General features: G+C 41.9%; 2 protein-coding genes across 3 annotated transcripts in view; both read right to left on the reverse strand.

Moving 5' to 3' along the window:
- The window catches only part of CENPE (centromere protein E), a 37054-nt gene extending 34471 nt beyond the window's left edge, over positions 1-2583 (reverse strand). For both annotated transcript variants that reach the window (XM_071555943.1, XM_071555942.1), the window contains exons 1-4: positions 2447-2583; positions 2068-2159; positions 1162-1251; positions 965-1083 (exon numbers count right to left, since the gene is read on the reverse strand). In XM_071555943.1, the coding sequence (XP_071412044.1) occupies positions 965-1083; positions 1162-1251; positions 2068-2159; positions 2447-2502 (357 nt within the window). In that variant the 5' untranslated portion in view covers positions 2503-2583. The remainder of the gene's footprint in view (positions 1-964; positions 1084-1161; positions 1252-2067; positions 2160-2446) is intronic.
- An 860-nt stretch (positions 2584-3443) lies between these two features.
- LOC139671839 (radial spoke head protein 4 homolog A-like) lies at positions 3444-10635 on the reverse strand. The gene is made up of 6 exons (XM_071555113.1): positions 10167-10635; positions 9100-9328; positions 6726-7460; positions 5522-5669; positions 4620-4737; positions 3444-4014 (listed from the first exon to the last, which is right to left on the reverse strand). Exons 1-6 carry the CDS (start codon positions 10367-10369, stop codon positions 3786-3788), a joined length of 1662 nt encoding a protein of 553 aa, XP_071411214.1. The 5' UTR covers positions 10370-10635; the 3' UTR covers positions 3444-3785.
- Between the last annotated feature and the right edge of the window lie 11697 nt (positions 10636-22332).

Raw genomic sequence — 22332 nt, forward strand, 5'->3', positions numbered from 1 at the left:
AACACCTTTTATAATGCAAGTCTTCTTAACTTGGAGATGTATGTTTAGATATTGTTCTATAGATTTCTTTCCCTCATCTTCTCTGTAGCATTAGCATCTACCAATACAGAAAAATTTTTCTTCTATCCCACCTTCTTCCAGCTGCATTAAAGGTATATCACTTGTGATAGGCTATAAAATTAAGATAACTGTCCCACAGAACCATGACAATGGTCCTCCCACTTAAATGCCCTTTCCATAACCAACTTCCTTCTGCTTAGGATCTTTCCTCTCTGTGCACCTCATCTTCTCTCTCTGCTCGTTTGGATTTACTTTTGCTGCTGTTTCTTCCCCTGCCTCCCTGGTAGAGAATATTGGGGTGAAGAAAGGCTGCACAATGGACTCAAGGAAAGTTTTCTTGGCTTTAGTTACTTTTCTAAACCCCCTAAGGTACTCTGCACTGCCTTAAAGGAGCAGAGACCATTTCACTTAACATAATGATTACCTGAAATCCTCAAGGCAGAAGCAAGTGCTCTGCAAACCATATTTTGGAAATCACTGCTTTAACTTACACTTTCTCCTTACTTTTATTAATACTGAGAAATTAACAATTCCTTTGTCATATTCTTCCCACAAGAGTCTTAATTGTTGTTAATTTTTTTTCTTTTAAAACAGTAGAATAAACACAAAGCTTGACATTATCTTATCTACCACATGAGCAAGGGAGTATCTATTAATACTTGCAATCAATGTTTAACATATTTGCAAGTTTAACAACCCTCCTCAGTGTTGTTTTGATTTGATTTCAATTAAGAGTCCCACTAGCTTTTTGTTTTAAAGTGCTCATCTTTTCCAGGCTAGCAAAGGAACTGCAACAAATAGTCCAATATAAATTAATTTCTTTCCTGAGCTCCTTGATACTAAAATTAAATGATCACAAATATTACTAGTCTTCCCATCACTTCAGTTTAATGGAATTGCTCACCTCACAAATAATTTTGAAAACATGTTGAATTGCCTTAGGGATAATGCCCATAGAATCTTCACTTCCCATCATTGTGTATGTCTTCCCCGAAGCTGTCTGTCCATAAGCAAAAATTGTGCCTAGAAAGGTGGTTAAATTTTACCAATTATTTCTGAAACACAATGCAAACAAGATTTAAACACAGTTTTAAAACTTACCATTATAACCTCGCACAGCTGACTGTATAATTGGAACAGCTACACCATCATATAACTGCTGAGTGTTGTCACTTGAATGAAAGACACGATCTGAAAAACAAATTAAAATAAACCATGTGAATCCATTGTATTCCAAGTCAAAACCAAGCTGTCATCTTACTCAGTATCACTGACTTCAAATCCAAAAAATGGGCATCATTGTAGGGTAATTCAAACAGAAAATACCATACAGGCTTTTAGAATTTTATTTTAAAATAAATATTAAATGCAAAACCAAAACAATGCACAGAGGAGAGACAAGTAAAAAGAAACCTAAGAATGATGGCACAGTTAAACAGCCATCCTGCTTAATCCTAAAAAGTTATGGCTAGTTTTAATGTGAGAATTTTAAGTCTGACAAGACAGGCTAATTGTTAAAACTCCTAGCCTGGAGCACGCATTTACTGAACATATTATGGGAAAAATCTTTTTAGTGGTTACATTCATATTGACGAGTAGTTCTGTGGAAAGACTCAAAATATGCCAACTAGTTATAAGGTTCTAATATTCATACTGATCACTTTTCGGATTCTCCCACCCACCCCTCCCTAAATGCTCTGGACTAGCCCTGGTCTAGTCCACTTATAACTGGATTTCATATGAAAAGAATCGAGCTCTTGTGTTCCAAAGTTGCTGCAGCATAAAAACCAGAAGAGAGAAAGCAACATCCATCAGGAAGCTTACTTCAAAAGCACGTGTGCTGTACTCTCTAAACCAGAAATGCTGCATGCCCAACGACACTCCTTTGGAATTAGGGAGCTGGAAGAGCCCAGGGACGCCGCAGGGAGCGCAGGGTCACGTTCAAGCAGTACAGCAGCGAAAGTCCGCGTAAGCATCAAGGTAAAACAATTACTTTCACATTCTTACCATAACTAAATATTTTGGTACCGTTCACGTCAGAAACAGTGTTGTTTTCACTCTTCCAATGCAGCGACACTTTATCTCCCGAAGCATTTTCTCTAAAAGGAGAGAAGACAGCTTTATGGGCGAGCGCTCTGCTCCCGTAGCACAGACCCCTGACCGCGACGCTCGGTACCCCGAGGGATGCGGATCGCTCCCTCCAACACGGGCACAGGCCCCGCGCCCTTGCCTGCTACCCCAAGGGATGCGGATCGTTCCCTCCGCCATGGGCCGGGCCCCGCGCCCCTGCCCCGGCCTGCTCGCCGTGCGGCCACGGCAGCGTCCGCGGGCACGAAGGGAGCCGCGGCGGCTGCCCCCACCCTCTGCCGTCTGCCCGGAGCTTCACCTGGCGATGGGCGGCCGCACACGCACGCAGACCGTGACGGCGCCCTCGTCCACCATGGGCGCCCGGGACAAGGGGAGCGGGGCCGGGAGCGGGACCAGCGGGAAGAGCCGGGAGCAGCCGGGCCGGGCAGAGCAGCCGGAGCGGCACTGCAGACCCAACCGCCGCCCAGGTTTGAACTGCTCCCCAGGCCGCCCCTATTGGCCCACATGGGACGCAAGCGCACTGGGCCGTACCACTGGCCAAGAGCCGGGGGGGTGAGCAGCGAGGGGGACGGGCAGGAAGGGCGTCGTGAGACACAGGCTGAGCTCCCCTACGACACGCCCTCCTCCCCGCCCTCACCGCCGGCAGCGCCGCGATGGTGCCGGCCAGGGCTGCGGGCTCCGCGCCGGAGGCGGCGCGGTGGATTCGTACGGAAAAAAGTGCAGGAGCAGCGAGTCCGACCGTGCAGCCAGCAACGCCGTGTTTACCCCTGAACCGTATCCTCGAATGGCACATCTACGGGTCCTTTAAATACCTCCAGGGATGGTATTTCCACTGCTGCCCCGGGCAGCCTCTTCCAGTCCGTGACAACCTTTTCCATAAAGAAAATTTTCCTGCTATCCAGTCTAAACCTCTCCTGGCGCAACTTGAGGCAGTTTGCTCTTGTCATATCGCTTGTAACTGGGGAGGAGACCGACCCCCACCTGGCTACAGCCTCCTTTCAGGTGGTTGTAGAAAGCAGTGAGGTGTCCTCTGAGCCTCCTTTTCTCTCCGCTGAGCACCCCCAGCTCCCGCAGCCGCTCCTCACAGCACTCCAGCCCCGCTGCGCTTCTCTGGACACGCTCGAGCCTCGATGGCCCTTTGGCAGGGAGGGGCCCAGAACTGAACACGGCACTCGAGGAGCGGCCTCAGCAGGGCCGCTGGTCTGTATCATCACCGTGCACTCCGCCAGTACCTCAGTAAGCTGCCTACCGAATCTAAACAGGATGCTTTCGCACATAAACCCACACATTTCACACACTGCTATGTGATTAAACTTTATTTAAGTAAAATATATTGAAGTAAGGGTTAGTAAAACAGTGGGAACATTTGATGGATGGAAGTTCTTAGTTCAAAGCTGTATCATTTTAGAAAGCAGACTGCACAGTCATCTAAGAAAAAGGCATTGCACAGCCTTCATGCCAGTGCGTGAAGGGCTTTGGGGTGGAGAAGGACGGGAAGGGAGCTGCAAAGAGAAGCCTACAGAAGTAAAAAAAAAGGCATGCTCTAATTGCATTTAAGAAAATCAACAGATTAATGGCTACGTTATGAAAATATGAAAATTCACGTTTAAGCTTTCAAAACTTTTCCCCCCCACATTTTAATCATCCTCAGCCTCTTCCTCGTTCTCTTCTTCCTCTTCCTCTTCATCTGCAGCTAAAGCTTCCTTCGCAGCCTTGAAAGCCAGTTCCTCCTCCAGCGTGGGGTCTCTTGTCTCAGTGTTTCCTGGACCACTGGGATATTCTGCTTGCACGGGTGGGGGCAGAATGGGATTGTGGTTTTCTGGACTGTATTTGTGACCCCAGCCAAAATAGATGTTCTCAAATGTCCTGAGAAAGAGAAGTGAAGGAAAACACATTCACCCCCTGACAAAATATTAGCAGAGATACTGTCAGGCTTCCTTACTCTGCTGTGCAGAAAGTTACAGATTTAAAAGATGGCACCTTTCTTAAACTGCTCTGATGGTTGGTTAATACATCTTCTGTTTAAAATTATGAAGTGTCACTGCACTGTATTGCAATATGACTCCAACTTCACATGGCTAACAACATAGTCCTGTTTCTGACACCAACTCCTGTGCCCTTTTAAAAGCAGGTGGAGTTAATGACTGTACCAATTGTAGTGGAAACAAATGGACATTAGAACGACAGAATGTAGCTGTTTTTGTACAAAGTACCACAGATCCAAGACTGTTTTAAATCAAGGACTGTGCCCAAATACCACCTGGACTTTTACATCAATTCACTTTATGCCAGCCTTTCCAATGATTATTTGTTTTCAGTCTTATTTACTGTTGCTATGTATGTTCAGGTGTCCTTCTCCATCAGTCTCTGGAATAGTTAGAATTCTGTCAATGAATTAAAAACAAAGCAATCTTGCCTGCATTAGCCAGCTGCCCGTGAGTAGCACAAGTCTGTGTTGTAACCATTCTCACCTGCCAGATGCAAAGGCATATGCTCCAGGCCACCGGTTAGACTGGAGGATTGCAACAGAATGTTCTGGGATCAGATTTGTAGAAGCCTGAGCTGTCCAAGCAGGGATGTCTTGAATTCCTGGAGGTAGCCAAACACATGCTGTCTATGAATAAATGGACTTAACGAGCCTCTATGAAACATTTAAGGCTGAGATACAAGACTTTCAGTATTACAGAAAGACTTAGAGAATTCAAGCAACAGTTAAATTGCATGTGAGAAGAGCCAGAAGTCAGAAACAATAAACATGGGCACTGTATTCAAACAGGTGGCTTGAATGTATGAATAGGTACCATAGGAATGCTCATAGACCCACAGGAATGCTACAGAAATTCAGTAGCATTCACCCCTGCCACTTATGAATAAATTATATAGCGCTATGTCATCTCCATTAAAGAATGGAGAGTAGAAAAGTGATTTAATATCTGTGTAATCTAATATTCAGGCTCCCTTATTCTCATGAATGGCTGCAGTAATGTGCTAAAACATCTAAATTCTTATACAAATACTGAATATCACTGTATGTGTATACATTTTAATTAATTTAATTACACATGCACACACTTTTTTTTCCTAAGAAGATGAGGTAAAAATAGCTGAATGTATTTCACGTAGTGAGCTGTCTTGAACGTGCAATAACTTGACAAGTCTAAGTTATTTTTTCCTTTTAATCTCAACAAGATTGTTACCTAGTAAATCCAATTCTTTCAGTTTTAATGTCAATACTGTTAATCATTTTGCTTTTGATTGATTTTGTAAATGAATGTGTTTACCCCACAGAGTCCTACAACTTCAAATATTTACTGCCTAAGTGCCAACATTCCTGGGGCTCTCTATCAAAAACTTCATATGCCATGAAGAATACCTTCATCTTCAGAGAGTAGAGTAAGAAGGGGTGGTCCTGTTTCTTCCTGTTGCTCATCCATTTCCTCTGATTTCTCTTCCTTCTCTTCTTCTTCTTCCTCTTCATCTTTTTCCTCTAATTTTTCAGGATTAATCCAAACACAGCGACCCTATAATTGATATGGAAAATAATAAATACATGCAACAATTATTGAAAGAATGCAAGCCAGTCAAAACCATTGGCTCAGACACACAGACACACACAGCGTTAAGGGATGGGGTGAAGAAAAAGTTATATTCCATAACACGTACATTGTTGGCAGAATGTATCCTCTCTGCAGAGCATTCCCTGTATCCATCCTTCCTCTCCCATCTCTCCCTCATCCCTGCTTACTATTTCAGAATAGCCTTACACCTCTGTCATTAGCTTTTTGTAATTTTGTATTCTTCAGTTCCTGGCCAGTTCCTTGCTAGACTATGAGTTACTGCAAACTAAGAGGCTTAACTTACGGGCTTTACCTCTTCCTTTAAAATCTGCTTTGTTATTGAGCTACCAGTCAGAGGAACATGTTCTTAAAATTCTAATGCATATAAATTTTATTTTTTACAGCTATTGTTTTGCTGGTAGTAAGTTTAAACTTCTTTTCCTCCCATTTGCTATTATTTTACACTAGCATTCTTGAACTGGTAGACTGGCCAGCAAACCATCATTGGATCATCAAATTAGTAACATGTCTTTCTTGCAACAGCCCGATAGCACATGCTCTTAAGCTTTTTCATTTGCATGTTTCAAGCAGAAAATATAAAACAAAAAGAAGAAAACAACAAATACGTTCCATTTAACATACAATTATAGCTATCTGCATTTTAGCATCCTATTCAAGAAAGGAAAATTTTAAACATTTTTGTCAAGTAAGGATGTCAAAGCAGAAAACCCAATACAGAAGATTACCTGAAATCATTGTTATTAGGGCCTAACTCCATACTATTACCTAAAGATAGGTTTCAGTCTCAAGAACACATAATTGAAAAAAGTACTAAATCTAGAAGGTTCCTAAATATATATACATCTATAAAAATACATGTTAAATGTAAACATGTGCAAGATATTTACATATTTTCTGTCTAAAAACATTTCAGTCCAATACCGTAGTTTGAAGGTGCAGGTGAGGAGTGTCACTTACATTCTGTAACCCCATAAGTACTGCAGTGTGAATGGTACATACCTGCTTTAGAATACTCTTTACATGGTGTGCCCATGTGGAGAGAGATTCCACCATTTCAGCCACAGGAGGCGGCTCAAATTCAGGATTTTCTTCATATGCATCACCACCTTCTTCTTCTTCTTCTTCCTCTTCTGGAAACTGGTAAAATCCAGTGGGAGAGATGTGGGTTCCTGCCGAGATTCGAGCTATCTGTGCACGCAGGTAATTGGCCTCATTTCCAGGGAAAGGAGGAAAGCTCACCACAGGAGCTTGCAGCCGACCAGTGAAGAACTTCTTGATCTTCCTGGCACAGACAATCTGGGCTGGTGTCACTGGAGGCAACTTCACCCAGGGTTTGCCTGGCTCATTACACACAAAGTAGACATATTTATTAGCCCCAGTGCCATTTTCTTCTTTTGGGATCTCAGGTGGGGGTTTATAGGTAGACTTTGGTGGTTCATCTTTTACTCTCTCCTCATCTTCTTCAACCTCATCCATCCCTTTCCCTTCTTCCTCAGTAACTTCCTCTCCTGTTTCCTCCTCTTCTTCTCCTTCACGTAACTGTACTTCAGCTATAATATAGTTCCTTTCAAGGCCCAAGATTTTGCCCCAGAAGCGACAGGTCTGGACTGGCTGAACACTTACTAGGTTTTTAAGGGCAAGGAATATGTAATAGGATTCATCTTTGCTCAAGCCAATTCCAGCCTGTTCAAAGTAAAAGGCTGTTTGCATCACATTCGGTAGAGGGGTCTGTCCCTGGGAAAGAAGATTTGGAGTTAGAGCTAAAGAATAGTCTAATTATCTATTTGAAAAATTAAACATGTTATCTACTGAACATTATACTTCACTTTCCTGTAGTGCTACTCATTCTCTTCAAGTGCTCTGCAGACATTCATTCACTACATCTTTCACTATCATTTAGAAAAATTAAAAATGCCTTTTACGTGTTAAGAAAAAACACAGACGAACTACAGCTTTTACAACACAGGACTTAAAAATTGAAACTCCTAATCACAGCAAAACAGGGAAAGTCGTACTTCTTACACACGATCTACAAAGGACTTTGGTGCTAGGACATGTCAGCTAAGAGGGCTGCAAACAGTGACACTGTTTCCTTGTGTTTGTGGCAGATGCATTTTGGGGAAAATATAACACAGATTTTATATATTTAGGCACCAGACCAGCAGTATTTCTCTGGAGTGAATGCTGTTCATTTGAAGACCCTGGCAGGCAGCTCCCCACATTTTTTAAAAGACTGCCCCCTGCTTTTACTGAAGTCCACAGCAAGACTCCATCTGGCTTCAATGGATGCAGAACTAGGCTAGTAATGATTTAATTAAGTATTTCCATTTGCTTTATCACCCTTCTCTCATTTCATGGGGGTAGGTGATGAAATAACACAGAGAGAGTTATTATAAGTTGAACATGACAGTGTAGTGAATTTGGAAAAACTAGTGCTAGTTACATATGAAATTTCTTTGTACTTCCCAGGTTTCTTATATCAAAGCAAGATTGACAGGAGTATGAAAAATTCAGAATTCCTTTCTGAAATACCCTACTTTTTTCCATTTTTGCCATCCTGTACTGTTACTGTAAGACACATAATAGGCTATGGAAAAGATGAAGGACTATCTCTTCTGCTGTTGGTATGTGTACCCTGCAATGGCAATTCAATTGAATATATACTGGTAACTTAATATGAAAATCAACACCTTGTTGGTTGTTTTCCCTTTGCTATTATATGAATTCTCATTTATATGCTTATAATTCTCATTATCTAATTTTTCATTGGGTAAAAATGCTTCTGCATATATGCAACTAAATAATGATAAATTCTGCCTTAGAAGTGGCTTTTGGATTCTAGTTCTTCATTAAAACCATATTTTGTTTTAGTTGGAGAAGGACAGACTGGAACAATAGTTGGAGCTGGAAGGATCACAAAATTCTGCATTCTCTATTTTACAGTATTCTGTAACTGGTGTCTAATATTATGGTCTCTTTAGATAAAGAAATGCCCCTTTTAGATGAAGAAAAGAAACTTGGATGTAATATTCCATGCTGAACTGCCATATGGGAGATGTTATAAACTTTACTTTCTGCTCATCATCTGTAGAACATCCATGATTTTAAAGGTTCAGGATATTAGATTTACTACATGAAAAAATCCCAACTAAAGTAACTGGAGGGGTTTTCTTCTTCACAACTAGACATGGGACCAGCTCAATTATGGAGAGTATTATTATAATTATAGTACTGTGACTGCAATTATTTGTAAGTTCATGAGAAACAACACTACAGAAGAGACCACAACTTCCTCCCTTTCTCCTTCCCCTTCACACCATCCTCCCACCCATTCCCTGGTATACAGGGTATCTGTTTCACTCTAGTAACTCACTATCTCTTCTTCTATTACTGCATTTTCTTCATTTTCCTTGATGAACAAAGCTTTACACTTTTCTGCAGCTTCAAATGTTGGAAGAATCTCATATTCATCTCGAAGAGTGTCCATTTTTTTCTGAAATCGAGCACACTTCACATCTTTGCTGATATTCTCAATTATGTCTACTGTATTTGTGGGCTGTTCATCCAGGATCTTTGTTAGCACATTAGCAAGATGATCGTATCTGTCATGTAAATGTAAATATTGTTGGCCTACTACAAAAAATCATCTTAGAATATTATGCTTTTACTATCAAAAGTAGAAGCCAATCACTTGGAGCTTTGGAGAAGTCATTAATATTGAATAATGGAATACTTAGAAGAAAGGGGCTCATGGAGCATTATGGAAAATTAGACTCAAAACCAGTCTTGATCATACTTGCAAGCAGTCCCATCTTCCATTTTTGGTATGTACTCCCCTTATCTTAGGAGCTGAAGGTGAACTTAAACTTGCTTTTAATCAAATCAATGTATTTGAAGTCTCTGTAAAATTCCCTTAGGAATTTTGATTCCGAAAGATGTTGGACACATGCAAGTATCACACAGCGATGAAATGTTGCATTTATAAGATACTATCCCATGCTATATATGTATGTATGTCCAGACTTCATGGACGAAGATTTGGGAAGGGCTGTTCCCACGTGGGTGTGCCCTTCCAGCCTGCATAGTGGATTTTTCAGGTGAGGCACAACGTGCGCAGAACTGGCCCCACCGTTTAACTCCTGAGGTCCATCTGCCACAGCCGAGCGAGCTTGGACGGTGACAGTGAAGTCCTCGGGACTAGAACCTGCAGCCCCCGGTATTGCCAGGAGCTCTCCCATCCAAGTACTAACCGGGGCTGACCGTGCTCAGCTACCGAGATCTGACGGGATCGGGTGTCAGGGTGGCATTTACCTGCCTTACCATGCTGTATACACCCCGCTGGTGTGCCTCCCTTTCTTAACATAACCCTTTGCCCTTTAACCAACACTGATTTTCTCTCCACTCGTACCGTTTTTGATTGTGACCCTTTTCCATACTTACAAGTTCTGGCCAGATGTTGTGCTGGTTTTCAGTAGGTAGGCTTTTGCATTGTGGATTGCCAGCATGCGGGTCTTGGGATCGGGTATCTCATCCTCGTACGGGCTGTACTCTGGCTGATCGAGGCCGTACCCTGGTTCGTGGGGCTGATAAGGACCATGCCCACGTTCATAGGCATCTTGTCTTAATCCTGCTGACTGATCCATGCTTTTGCCTTGCCCCCCGTGCCCGACGGGTGGTTTGTCCCAGCGCTGATCTCTGCCTGGTGTTTATTTCTGGCACCTGCCGCTTGCCAGCGTTGGGTGCGCGGCGGGCTGTTCGGCCGGCCCGTGTCCGTGTCCGTGGCCGTGTCGGTGCCACAGGTGGCCTCGCCGCGGGACAGCCCGTGACGGGGCTCCGGGAGCACGGGGGGCTGCCCGACCTGCCCGAGAACGCACTCAGCCGTCGACCGCCGCCGTCCCGCGGGTGCCACAGCAACGGCGGGCGGGGCCGGGCCCGGGCGCCGCCGGAAGGGAGCGCAAACCCGGCAACCCACCCGACGGGGCTGAGGGGCGGGAGGGGAGAGCAGCCCCGGCAACACTGAGGGGCTGAGGGCTGAGGGGCTGGAGGGGAGCGCAGCCCCGGCAACGCGCCCGGCTGGGCTGAGGGGAGGGCAGCCCGGGCAACATTGAGGGGCCGGAGGGGAGCGCAGCCTCGGCAACGTTGAGGGGCTGAGGGGAGCGCAGCCCGGGCAACATTGAGGGGCGGGAGGGGAGCGCAGCCCCGGCAACATTGAGGGGCCGGAGGAGAGAGCAGCCCCGGCAACCCGCCCGACCGCACTGAGGGGCAGGAGGGGAGCGCAGCCCCGGCCGCACTGAGGGGCCGGAGGAGAGCGCAGCCTCGGCAACCCACTCGGCCGGTCTGAGGGGCCCGCAGGGCCGTCCCGCTCCCTTCCCCCGGTATTCACAGCGGTCCCGGGTGAAAGGAAAGTGCTCGAGGCCGGGCTGGACGGGACCCTGGGCTACCTGCTCTGGTGAACACCCCCATGGCAGGGGCTGGGAATTACATGCTCTTTAAGGTCCCTTCCAATCCAAACCAGTCTGATCCTATGAAACCATGTAGTGCTCTTTGTACTTTGCGTTGAACGTTTGTGGTACAAGGCTCAGATGCCTTTGAGAGCGGAGGGGTGCCCTCATTGCTTTCATATACATTTTAGTGGTGATATATCATGCTGTTCATGAGGTACAAAGATTTTCTTTTCAGAGAAAAAAAAACTGTCAAAACTGATGATTGCTTAAAAAATTGTATTCGCAGATCCAAAGGAAAAAAAAAGAGAATGTAAATTAAGCAGGAATGAAGGTGCTCTGATAGCAGTTTTGTCATGCAGTACTATCAGCGTGTTGCCTAAAATCAAGCAAAAAACTTTTTGAGACAACATTAGTATGGAGAAAGCAGACAGCAGTCCTTTAATGAAGGCTTTCAGGTGCACAGACTATATAGGCACACACCCAGTATAGGATTTTGACAAATTTATAACACTACTTGTCATATCTAACCAATGTCCAACCCGAAAAGCTTTTGCCCCTGGTAACACATTCAGAACTGTGCTGTTGGAGCCCCTCCAAGGGTTCTGGGGCTTCTATCTTGTTTTGATTACAATACATCTTGGTATTCCAGTCCAAGTGCATGTGCCAAACAAGGTGTCCTTGCTGCAATCTTGTCCCTTGAAAAGACTATTAAACAGAAATTCAGGAATGTGGCACAAACAGTGAGAAGCTGTTAACTTTTACCTCGAGTGTGAGAAACTATACATCTATATAAAAATCTGCAAATATAATATTATATTTGAATAATATAATATTCAAATCTACAAATATATAAAAATCCTAAGGCATCAAGTGTTAATCATGGAATTGTAGAATATGCTGAGTTGGAAGGGACCCATCAGGATCATCAAGTCCAACTCCTGGCCTTATACAGCCAAGAATCACACCATGTGCCTGAGAATGTTGTCCAGATACTTCTTGAACTCTGTCAGGCTTGGCGCTGTGACCACTTCCCTGGGGAGCCTGTTCAGTGCTCCACCACCCTCTGAGTGAAAAGCTTTTTCCCTGATACCCAAACTAAACCACTTGACTCTGTCGTGCCGTTTCCTCGAGTCCTGTCACTGGTCACGAGAATGAAGGAGGCAGCTGGCTATAATGGGACTAACTTCCGTTTGCAAAAGTATTGAAACACTAAATTGCTTTAAAGATTTGGTTTTATCTCCCATTATCCCACTCTGATTTGATTGGTGATAATTTCAGTTGATTTCCTCAAGTTGAGTCTGTTTTGACTGTGACAGTAATTGGTGAATGATCTTCCCTTCCTGCTCTTTCCCTGATCCATTGTGTTTTCTCTCTCTCCCCTCTTTAGTTTAAAAGAGGGAGTGATAGAACGGCTTTGGTGGGTGCCTGGCACCCAGCCAGGGTAAAACCACTACAGTGCTGTACAAATCTCAGCAAAATGCCCTATTAAAGTTGTAAGTTGGGTTAAATCAAGTAGTGCAATACCTAAACTGCAAAATATTTAGTTTAGCTTAATATAGCTGAACAGTAAATCTATTAATCATTCAGCTTAATATTATCTGAACGCTAATATTATTGTCACTGATGGATCAGTTAATGTAACTTTTAAAAAATGTGGTTTATTTTAGATATCTATTGGAAGTAACCAGAAAAAAATTATCAGATGAGGCTTGACAAACTTCTGTCTTGTTGCAGGAGAGTAAATGCCAGAAACTATCACTGAGGAATCTGAGCCCTTCTGAAGTAGAAGCAAAACATACCTTCCCACATCGTTTAATAGGTAGAGAATTAATATGAAGAATTAAAAAGTTTCTGTGTTGTGTTCCTATGATTCCAAAAAGTAAGACATTACCATAAAAACGTTACTGGGGTTTCTGTTGAGCCTTCCAGGTTTCAGTCAGTAAAGTTTTTAATTATTGACCTACTCATCTTTGCAAGGAATGTACAGAGTCATTTTGCAGAACTTGCATGTTGACTGCAGAGGGCGGTACAGTACTTGCAAATTACTTGTGAATTCCTTTTTATTTGGTATCTAAATCTCATATTTGGAGGAAAAACTTGTTTAGTAATTTACTTCTATAAAAACTGTATGGAATTAAGTTATCTTTCCACCTGTGATATTGTGTGAAGCAGATTCTCAAGAAAGGGCAACTGCTTTATCTTTTCAATCTTGTTCAGCAAATAAAGAAAACTAGGGGCACCTGTATTGTAATTGTGTAAGTTAGGACACATGTAAAATGTGCAGGGGCTCAGGACAAAGAGTCCATCAGCACAGAGGGATGTTTCAGCGAGGTTCTGTGATGATCATTTCCAATACAGAAGAGTAGGAAATGGATCTGTGCAATGTTGCAGAATCCTACTCTGATGATTGCTGTCAGAAGGGTGGGTTAATTAGCTGAACAATAACTAAGGTATTCATGTTTTCCCTTTCCAAAGATATGTGGTAATTGTCTCTGCTGTGGCCAGGTAGCCATGGTTTCATGTCCCATAGATTCAATTCTGCTTTTCAATAGCCCTTTTGATTTTTTTCTTTCTCTCTCTTTTTTTTTTTTTTTAACTGAACTCTTGCCTGTTACTAATTTTGAAATGGAGATCCAAAGTTTGCATAAAATGTTGCATGTAGGACTGCACATGTTGCATTTGTATACAGTTTCATTAGTGAATTTTTAACATGCTTGCATTGGGAAGGGAATGACAAGGAATCTGCATAGAGCTTCCGTTTTCAACTAGCAATCCTTCTGTGCTCTGCTGATTTCTGTGCAAACAGCTCTTGAATTGGAAAGCCCAGACTCAGGTCCTACATGTGTCTTCCTAGAAGAATCATCACGAGACCAGTAAGTAGCACCTGTAGTGAGGTGAAGTCAGCACCAGTACTGAGGTGAGGCTGGTCTTTACTGGTCTTTACTGGGCAAGGCAAATTTAGCCCGTGCAGTAGGAATCAGCTGTTGTTGCTTTCTGTGCAGAACTTGCTCCATTAAGCGACTGTCAGCTGTGCTGTCAGCCCACTTAAGAGGAGGGCATAATTAGTAGATTCTTGTTGGATTTGGTATGACATGTTTCAAACTTCACACCATGGTCAAGACTAAAGTGCCTGAGCATATGAAGATGATCTTTAGCTTTTCCTTTATAATGTCTTTATGAATTAAATACTTATGCTTGTTCTTACTGCTTCTAAATGACTACTAGAGGAGAGGTACTTGAAAAGTGCTTGTTCTGTCTTGTTACCTTTGTTCATTCTCATGGAAAGACTATTAGCTACATAACTACTTTTTAATCTCTTTTTCATAAATGTGCTCAGTTCAGAAGCCAGTGACATTAATTTCTCTTGCAGTTCCAAAACAGCTGCATGCAATTTCTATGCTTTGTTAAACATACAGCAAGTGGTTTTAATTGCGTAATGGAGTTTCCTCTTTTGTTCCTTTTTTAAACCCAGAGAGGATCAAAACATATTTCTGCATCACTTTCAGATCAATCCATCTGATTGAAATCCTTCTTTTGATGTCACTTCCGACAAAAATTTCCTGCTTAATATCTAAGTACTTTTATACATGAAATCATATATTATGCTGTTAATCTTAGCTGTTTATTGTGCGGAGAGGATCAGATGCTCATACAAGTTCTTAAAATGTGGCAGACTTTTTTTTTTTGCTAGTTACAAGGTTATAATTGAGTCAGTAGTGCTGGCAGACCTCTTTCTTTTTCCATAGGGCTCAATTCTTTCTTCTTCTTCAGTCTATAATCTGAAGTCAAGCCATATTCCTCAGGTGGTCATAGACATTAGATTAGCACTGACGGTCTGAGATGCTTTTCTATATGAGGTGATATTATTAGAAAGCTGAGAGACCATCATCCTTCTGCAGGGGGCTGAGAGGAAATGCATAGGGTGCTCTGAAGAAAATAATGACTTTTTGGAGATCTAGTGCTGGCTTTTGCTCTCATTGAAGTCAGCAGGAGCTTTGATACTGACTTCTGTGAAAGTAAGATTAGGTCCTTTATCATTTCATTTTCATTTTTTTTTACATAGACGGGATATATGCTGAGAGACAAACTGATTTTAATTCTAACTTCTGGTGAAGAGTTGGTGTGATTAAGGTCAAGCATAAGTTTGCATCCTGAGGTGTGATTTCTATATTTTACATCCCCTGAGTTCAGAAAATCACCATGAGTTACAGGATAGCTGCAATTGTGCTGCTACAGCAATGTTGGAACAGACCAGCAAAATGTCAAGGGGGTAAAAAATTTATCACCTGGTAATCTGAGTGCTAAACCTTTGCTATAAACCTTTGTTCAAACTCTGCTATTACTGGGATGTGGTGAGGATTTTTGTTATGAGAAGTGCAGGAAATTGAAGTTGATAGTTTTTTAGACATTGGAATGTAATGTCTTTGAGTATATGATTTCTTTTACTAAAGTTGATGGTATTTCTCTGACTTTGGTCATGGTGTGACTGACTAAAGATTGCAGAGGATGACATGATTAGTTCTTCCTGGGTACTGCAGCTCTAGTTTATGATAAAGTTCATTTATGTTGATATATTATTTCTTACCTGTCAGTACCATCATGATGTGGTAGATTTTGGTTGCTGTTTATGAGGAGAAAGCTTAGCTTTCTGGCAAAGAGGGTGTGACAATTGTGTGTCCTTTAAATACATGCTGGGCTTAAATAGTCTCAGCCAAGGTGCTTTGTGCTGGTCCTCAGAAGGGTCCAGTTCCTCCCAGTCTGTTAGATCCCACCTGCGGGTTTTGAAGGTTCTGTGATGTGGCGCTTACCAGGGTGGGATGAGAAGGGGTGGTGATTCATGCTAGCACATTACATATGTGATAGAGAGTTCAAATGGGCCTGGTTTGGATCTGTGTAGGGCCAGCTTGGCTTCTGTAACATGTTTTTGTCAGCTCTTACTCAGATATCTGGATGTCTGTGTGGGATGAAGTCTTCTCTTGAAAAGGTCTGACTGTGCACAGTAGTGCGTTTCTGTGCTACTCTCGATGACTAAACCTGTTTCAGTGGTTCATGTTGAAGATACCCAAATCTCTTCCTCAGAACTGCATAGATCCTGATGATTGTGGTGTTGCAACAGTGGAAAAAAGGACTATTGGAATTTAAGGTCTTGGATTGCTGCAACAGTGTTACCAGGTAGCAGTAGTGTGTTGGAATTAGCCCCAAATACTCTCCTCTGCTCTGGCTTGTTGCAGGCTTGTGAAATCAACAGGCTTGTTTTCTCCTTGCAGGGCATCTCTCCTTTCTTGGGGATGGGGAGTGAGGGGGAGAGGAAGTTTTGCTCATTGCAGAAATTCTTGGGAATTTTGTTTCAGTGAATATTTGATTAAGTGATGGTTAAAATAGAGCAATGATTTATTGTCGTTAAAGAAAGGGAGGTTCACTTTTCCCTGTGCAGATATGGAACTTTTACTGTATTTCTGAAAGTGGAAAACCAAACTTTTATATTTATTGGAGTCTGCATTCAATTTACAATGATTATATATAAAAATTTTATTCTCACACAAACCTGTGCAAGAGCAATCACTTCAGTATGATTATAAACTTCAGTCAGTTCTTGTTTTGTTTTTCCCCAGCTGTGTGTATTAGACCACTTCTCACTGTAGAGAGAATGGATTCGATCATTTTTTCCCTTTCTGTGGTAAGTCTGGAGCAGTGGTGTAAAACAGGTTGTAATGATTCAACAGTATTTTACAGAACTAGATAAAACACAGGGAAATAGAGAACTTGTCCTGATACTTTGCCCTTTCTAATGATTAGGAGGAGGATGATCTGAGCATGTTTGCAATTTATCAAATACTTATAAATTAAGTATTCTAAAATCAAAATCCTTCAGAAGTGTAGATGGAATTGTTTTCTTTAAAGACTCTGGAAATGGCTAGGAGGTTTTGTGGAAACTAGGGATATGCAGAAGGGATTTAAGTATTTCACTAGCATTTGTCATACATGTAAGTTCACACTTAAATTCCTTACAGGAGGAGCTTGCCAAGTTAGACTCAAAAAATATGAAATTCTACTCAAAAATCCAGCTTTACATTGGAGTCCTGTCAGAAGATTAATGCTACTGAATATGACATTTTTAAAAATAGAACTTTTCAGGCCATTTTTTTCAACAATACCCAGCAAGTTACTCTATATTATGGTGTTTTGACTGTGTGATATGCAGTAATTGCCATGTTTGAGGATAGCTGTAGACTCAGAAACAGTACATTTAAATTGTATCTACTGAATTTATAATGTGATTGCATTCTTAATTTGAAATAATGCTCAAAGAGTAATAGGGAAGCAAGCCTATGAAGTTCACTTTGATTTCCAAAAGGAGAAATGTAGGGATTGGTTTACAGTATCTGGAATAGAGAAAGTCCTATCCTGACAGAAATGGATTTGTGAAGAAGATCAACAAGCCATTGATAGTACTTTGACAACTGATGTTTTTAATGTTGTTTGAATGTATACAATGTTTGTTAAACTGTCTTTGTGCAAAGTCACTGCCTCTCCTTCCCAGAATACCTTGAGTTACCCTGTTATCTCAGGGCTCTGGAGGAAGGTTGTGACATGCCTGCTACCTGAACCCCCTCCTATTGAATGTAAATTCCTTTACTCCCACTGGCCCAGAGCCAAACCCCCTCTTGTTTTCTGTTGGTGGGTTTTGAATCTCTCCAAGGCCCCTGACCAGTGATAAACCTCCTCTTCTTCTCCTCCCTCTCTGGTGGTCCCTGTGTGTCCTTCTCAGTGGCTCTTGAGGACCACGTGGTCAGGGAAAGCAGGGAGCACATTTCCTCCTAGGTAATGGAATAACCTCCAGGAGCAGGAGAATCACCATACCTTTGCAGATTGAATCCCTACAACAGACAGCACCAACGAGGCAGAAGGAACCCCAAAGGGATAGAGAAATCCAGAAATCCACCTCTATCATTGTGATTTCATGAAATGCCATTAGATCAACCATTTTCTTTGGAAACTGTTTCTATATATTCAAAAGTGCTTTCATTTTAAATTGTATGTCTATGTTCAGTCTCCTTTGTTGCAGATGGTTTTGTTCTATTTTCCTTTTTTCCAGAGATGTAGAACTTCCTGTGAACATCCTTATTCTAGTAGCAAACATGCTCTCATGAAAACTAATTTTGTTCTTCTCTTTGTTTTCATCTTTATTATGTTGGATAGGGCTTCTATTTTCAGTTAGTCATTTAGTCACCATGTCTTTTTTTTCTGTCTATGAGAAGCATGACAAAAACAAGGCAGAAATTTGCATCAGCAATCAAAATCCTATATTTAGGGGAAGTAAACAGGAGTACCTCTGAAGTGTCTCAGAGATAGGTTTCCCTATATTTTATGTTAGCAACTTTGCAATATCACTTGACTGGGTTTTTTTTTTCTGTAACCATTTCCACCCTACTTTACATATAAATAAGTATTCCATAGAAAATACACTATTAATTTAGATAGTAGAATAGCTTCTATTCATCTGCATTTTCTTGCAAAATATTTTTGTAACCATTCTAAACAATGTCTGGCTCACCTGCATTTTAAACAGTCTTCCTTCTTCTATGTTTTGTTGATGAAAACTGCTTCTTTAGCTGTTAGTGTTAATGAGTGTTCAAAGCATTCATGTGAAACCATAAATTTGTTTGTATTTGTCAAAAAAAATTGTGTTCATGGAAGAGCATCTTAAAAGGCACCCTTAAGTATGTACAACTTAGAGGCGATAACATTTTACTTTTTTCTGTCTGGAGCGAGATTGATGCTTAGACTTCATATGTGAGGGGTAAAATGTTTGGAATTTAAAAAGTTATGACAATCCATGCATTGAGCAAGGATTGCTTAACTGAATGATGTGGAAATTGTCATGATATGCTATAAATGATCCATTTCTCCAGGCTTTAATCACCCTTTTCATAATGGAAAGGGTCACGATTATCTGTTGCAAACTCTAAAGTTATGATCTCCAACTGAAGGAAAAAGCAACTTCCTCCCTTCTTTTCCACTGCTTTCCAAGGAAATAAGAAGGGCTTGTTTTCAAAAGAACATACACACTTTAGATCAGCTTGGGTAGAGTTGAAGAACTGAGAGACCTGAATTCAACTCCCCTCAGGCTAAGACTCAAATCATATTCCCTGCATCTGAATAAGGGAACTCGATCTTTCTAAGGTGACTGGGGGACACTACACAATTCTGCTATCCCTTTGTATTCATGTGTGATGAGATGCTGTTATTTTGGTCCATGTCTGGCCTTGCTGCCTGTGAGAGTCTGTTCTTTTTCTTGCCAAGGTATGGAAAACAAGAACTGATAAGTGAGACTTTGTCCTTGGAGGAGAAACATCTTGTGTACACTGAAACTAAGTGTGTTAAGCCTCCCAGAGCCCAAGGATGCAACCAGTCATTGTGGGGATCTTGAGCATGCTGAGGTCGGTATGCACAGTAACTGTGTGGGCAATCCATGAGTGAGTGGGAGTTATCTTGGGGTTTGGTGGTGTTGTTTTGTTTTCTTTTTCCTTTTCTCACTTTCTTCTCCTTTCATTTGTTACTTCTTTGCGATAAATGGTGTTTGCTTGAATTTTCAATGGTGTCATAGTTTCAGCCTGAAATCCTTCCAGATTCTCGTGGTAACACCTTTTCCTAGCTTAATTTTCAAAGTTTTCCCTTTTTGTCTTTTATAAAGCAAAACTGTGACCTTGGAGCAGTTGTGATTTCTTATGAGTGAGTGATTTCTTATGAGTGATTTCTTATGAGATCCCAGTACAGTCAGTAAAAAGACAAAAGCAATGAGAGCTAATACTTCACAGCCAACAGTAGTTTTCCAGGATACAGTAAAAACTGTAAGTAAGAACATAGAATCATAGAATTGATTGGGTTGGAAAAGACCTCCGAGATCATCGAGTCCAACCCTTGGTCCAACTCTAGTCCATTTACCAGATCATGGCACTCAGCGCCATGTCCAATCTGCGTTTAAAAGTCTCTAGGGATGGTGAATCCACCATCTCTCTGGGCAGCCCATTCCAATGCCTGATTACTCTCTCTGTAAAGAATTTTTTTCTGATATCCAACTTAAATTTCCCCTGGCAGAGCTTAAGCCCGTGCCCCCTTGTCCTATTGCTGAGTGCCTGGGAGAAGAGACCAGCCCCCACCTGGCTAGAACTTCCCTTCAGGTAGTTATAGACAGTGATGAGGTCACCTCTGAGCCTCCTCTTCTCCAGGCTAAACAACCCCAGCTCCCTCAGCCTCTCCCCATAGGGCTTGTGCTCCAGTCCCTTCACCAGCCATGTTGCTCTTCTCTGGACTCACTCCAGCAACTCAATATCCTTTCTGAATTGAGGGGCCCAGAACTGAACACAGTACTCAAGGTGTGGCCTCACCAACACAGAGTACAGGGGAAGGATCACTTCCCTGGTCCTGCTGCCCATGCTATTTTTGATACAGGACAGGATCCCATTGTCCTTCTTGGCCACCTGGGCACACTGTTGGCTCATGTTGAGCTTCCTGTCAATTAGTACCCCAAGGTCCCTTTCTGCCTGGCTGCTTTCCAGCCACTCTGTGCCCAGCCTGTAGCGCTGCATAGGGTTGTTGTGGCCAAAGTGCAGGACCCAGCACTTGGCCTTATTGAACTTCATCCCACTGGAATCAGCCCATCTCTCAAGTCTATCCAGATCCCTCTGCAGAGCCCTCCTGCCTTCCAGCAGGTCGACACTCCCTCCCAACTTGGTGTCATCAGCAAATTTGCTGATGATGGACTCAATCCCCTCATCTAAATCATCAATAAAGATGTTAAACAGGACTGGACCCAATACAGACCCCTGGGGAATACCACTGGTGACTGGCCGCCAGCTGGATGCAGCTCCATTCACCAGCACTCTCTGGGCCTGACCCTCCAGCCAGCTCCTAATCCAGGAGAGGGTACACTTGTCCAGGCCATGGGCTACCAGCTTTTCCAGGAGTATATTACATGAGGAGCAAAAAGTCAAGGTATTAAAATAATTCACAAGAGGTCTTGAGACTTCTCTGTAAGGAATTTAGGTCCAAGCACCAACTGTTAATCCAGTAGTTGTTTGCTTCCTGAGGTGACCATGATTTCATTCAGAAGACCAAATTCCATAGAGGTGTTAATTAGTGAAATTCCTTATACCTCAGTGAGACAGTTATGATTCAAACTCCTGCTATAACTCAAAATTCTGCTAAGAATCTGCATTATAACTTTTTAATTTATGATATTTCACAGAAGGACATAAGCATTAAGCATAAGTTTAAGCATTTAAAAAATACTTCTTTTCACAGATGTAACAAGTGTGAAGCAGTAAGAATAATGCTTCAAGTTTAGAAGAAAACCAAGCCTCTTACTTACAAGGTGGTGTATTTACAAATTGAAAATAAACCATAATAGGAAAACTTTCAGCAGTCTTAACATGCCTGCTACCTGTGTTGCAGTTCCACTCTCCTTGACAACTCATGGTAATGGGTGTTTTAGGCTGAGATTTATTAAATACTGCTCAGTGTTGTGAGGTACCTACTGCTTTGAGACAAATGTCAAAAACTTGGGTGAATAGGTTTAGTTAGTTTGTTATTTGTATTCAAAGGAATATCATGGCTATGGAATTCTGAGTTAACAGGCTTAATTAGGCACTATTTCACTTTGAATTTTCTTCCCCTGTGCCCAAGGAAACATCTTGTTAACATTGTTCTTCCTGTTGAGATTAAAATAGCTTCCAGTTGGTTTCATTACCAGGTGTGTGAATCCTGCGCCTGTTTTGAAAGAGGCAATTTGAGTCAGAGCTATTCTAAGATCTTAGGCTGACAAAACTTTTTAAAATACATAATCCAGAGTTAGAACTTTATCTGAATGACATATATAGTTTGTAGTAATCTCTGTATGATGACGGAACAATTCTTGCCATGTATTCCTAATCAACCTTTCACTCTGTGTATTCAATACTTTTGGGACCAGAAAGTTAACTTTGAATAATTAAAGCCAGAAACAAAGTTACTGGATTATTGTGAGGTTGCTCTCAAAACAAAAAACAAACACCCAAGAAACAACAAAAAAACCCTCAGATCCAGTTTTAAATCATATAGTTCATGTTACCTTTGTCTTCATTTGCTTAATACTGAAGTACAACAAGATTGGGGAGAAAAAG

The sequence above is a fragment of the Pithys albifrons genome, chromosome 5 (genome assembly GCF_047495875.1).
Source record: "Pithys albifrons albifrons isolate INPA30051 chromosome 5, PitAlb_v1, whole genome shotgun sequence".
Taxonomy (NCBI): domain Eukaryota; kingdom Metazoa; phylum Chordata; class Aves; order Passeriformes; family Thamnophilidae; genus Pithys; species Pithys albifrons.

Coding starts and splice junctions, on each gene's coding strand:
- LOC139671839 (XM_071555113.1), bottom strand. CDS start 10,369: ATGGATCAGTCAGCAGGATTAAGACAAGATGCCTATGAACGTGGGCAT. Junction 5,670..6,725: donor TAAAGAGTATTCTAAAGCAG/GTATGTACCATT, acceptor TATCAATTATAG/GGTCGCTGTGTTTGGATTAA. Junction 4,738..5,521: donor TCTACTCTCTGAAGATGAAG/GTATTCTTCATG, acceptor GGCTACCTCCAG/GAATTCAAGACATCCCTGCT.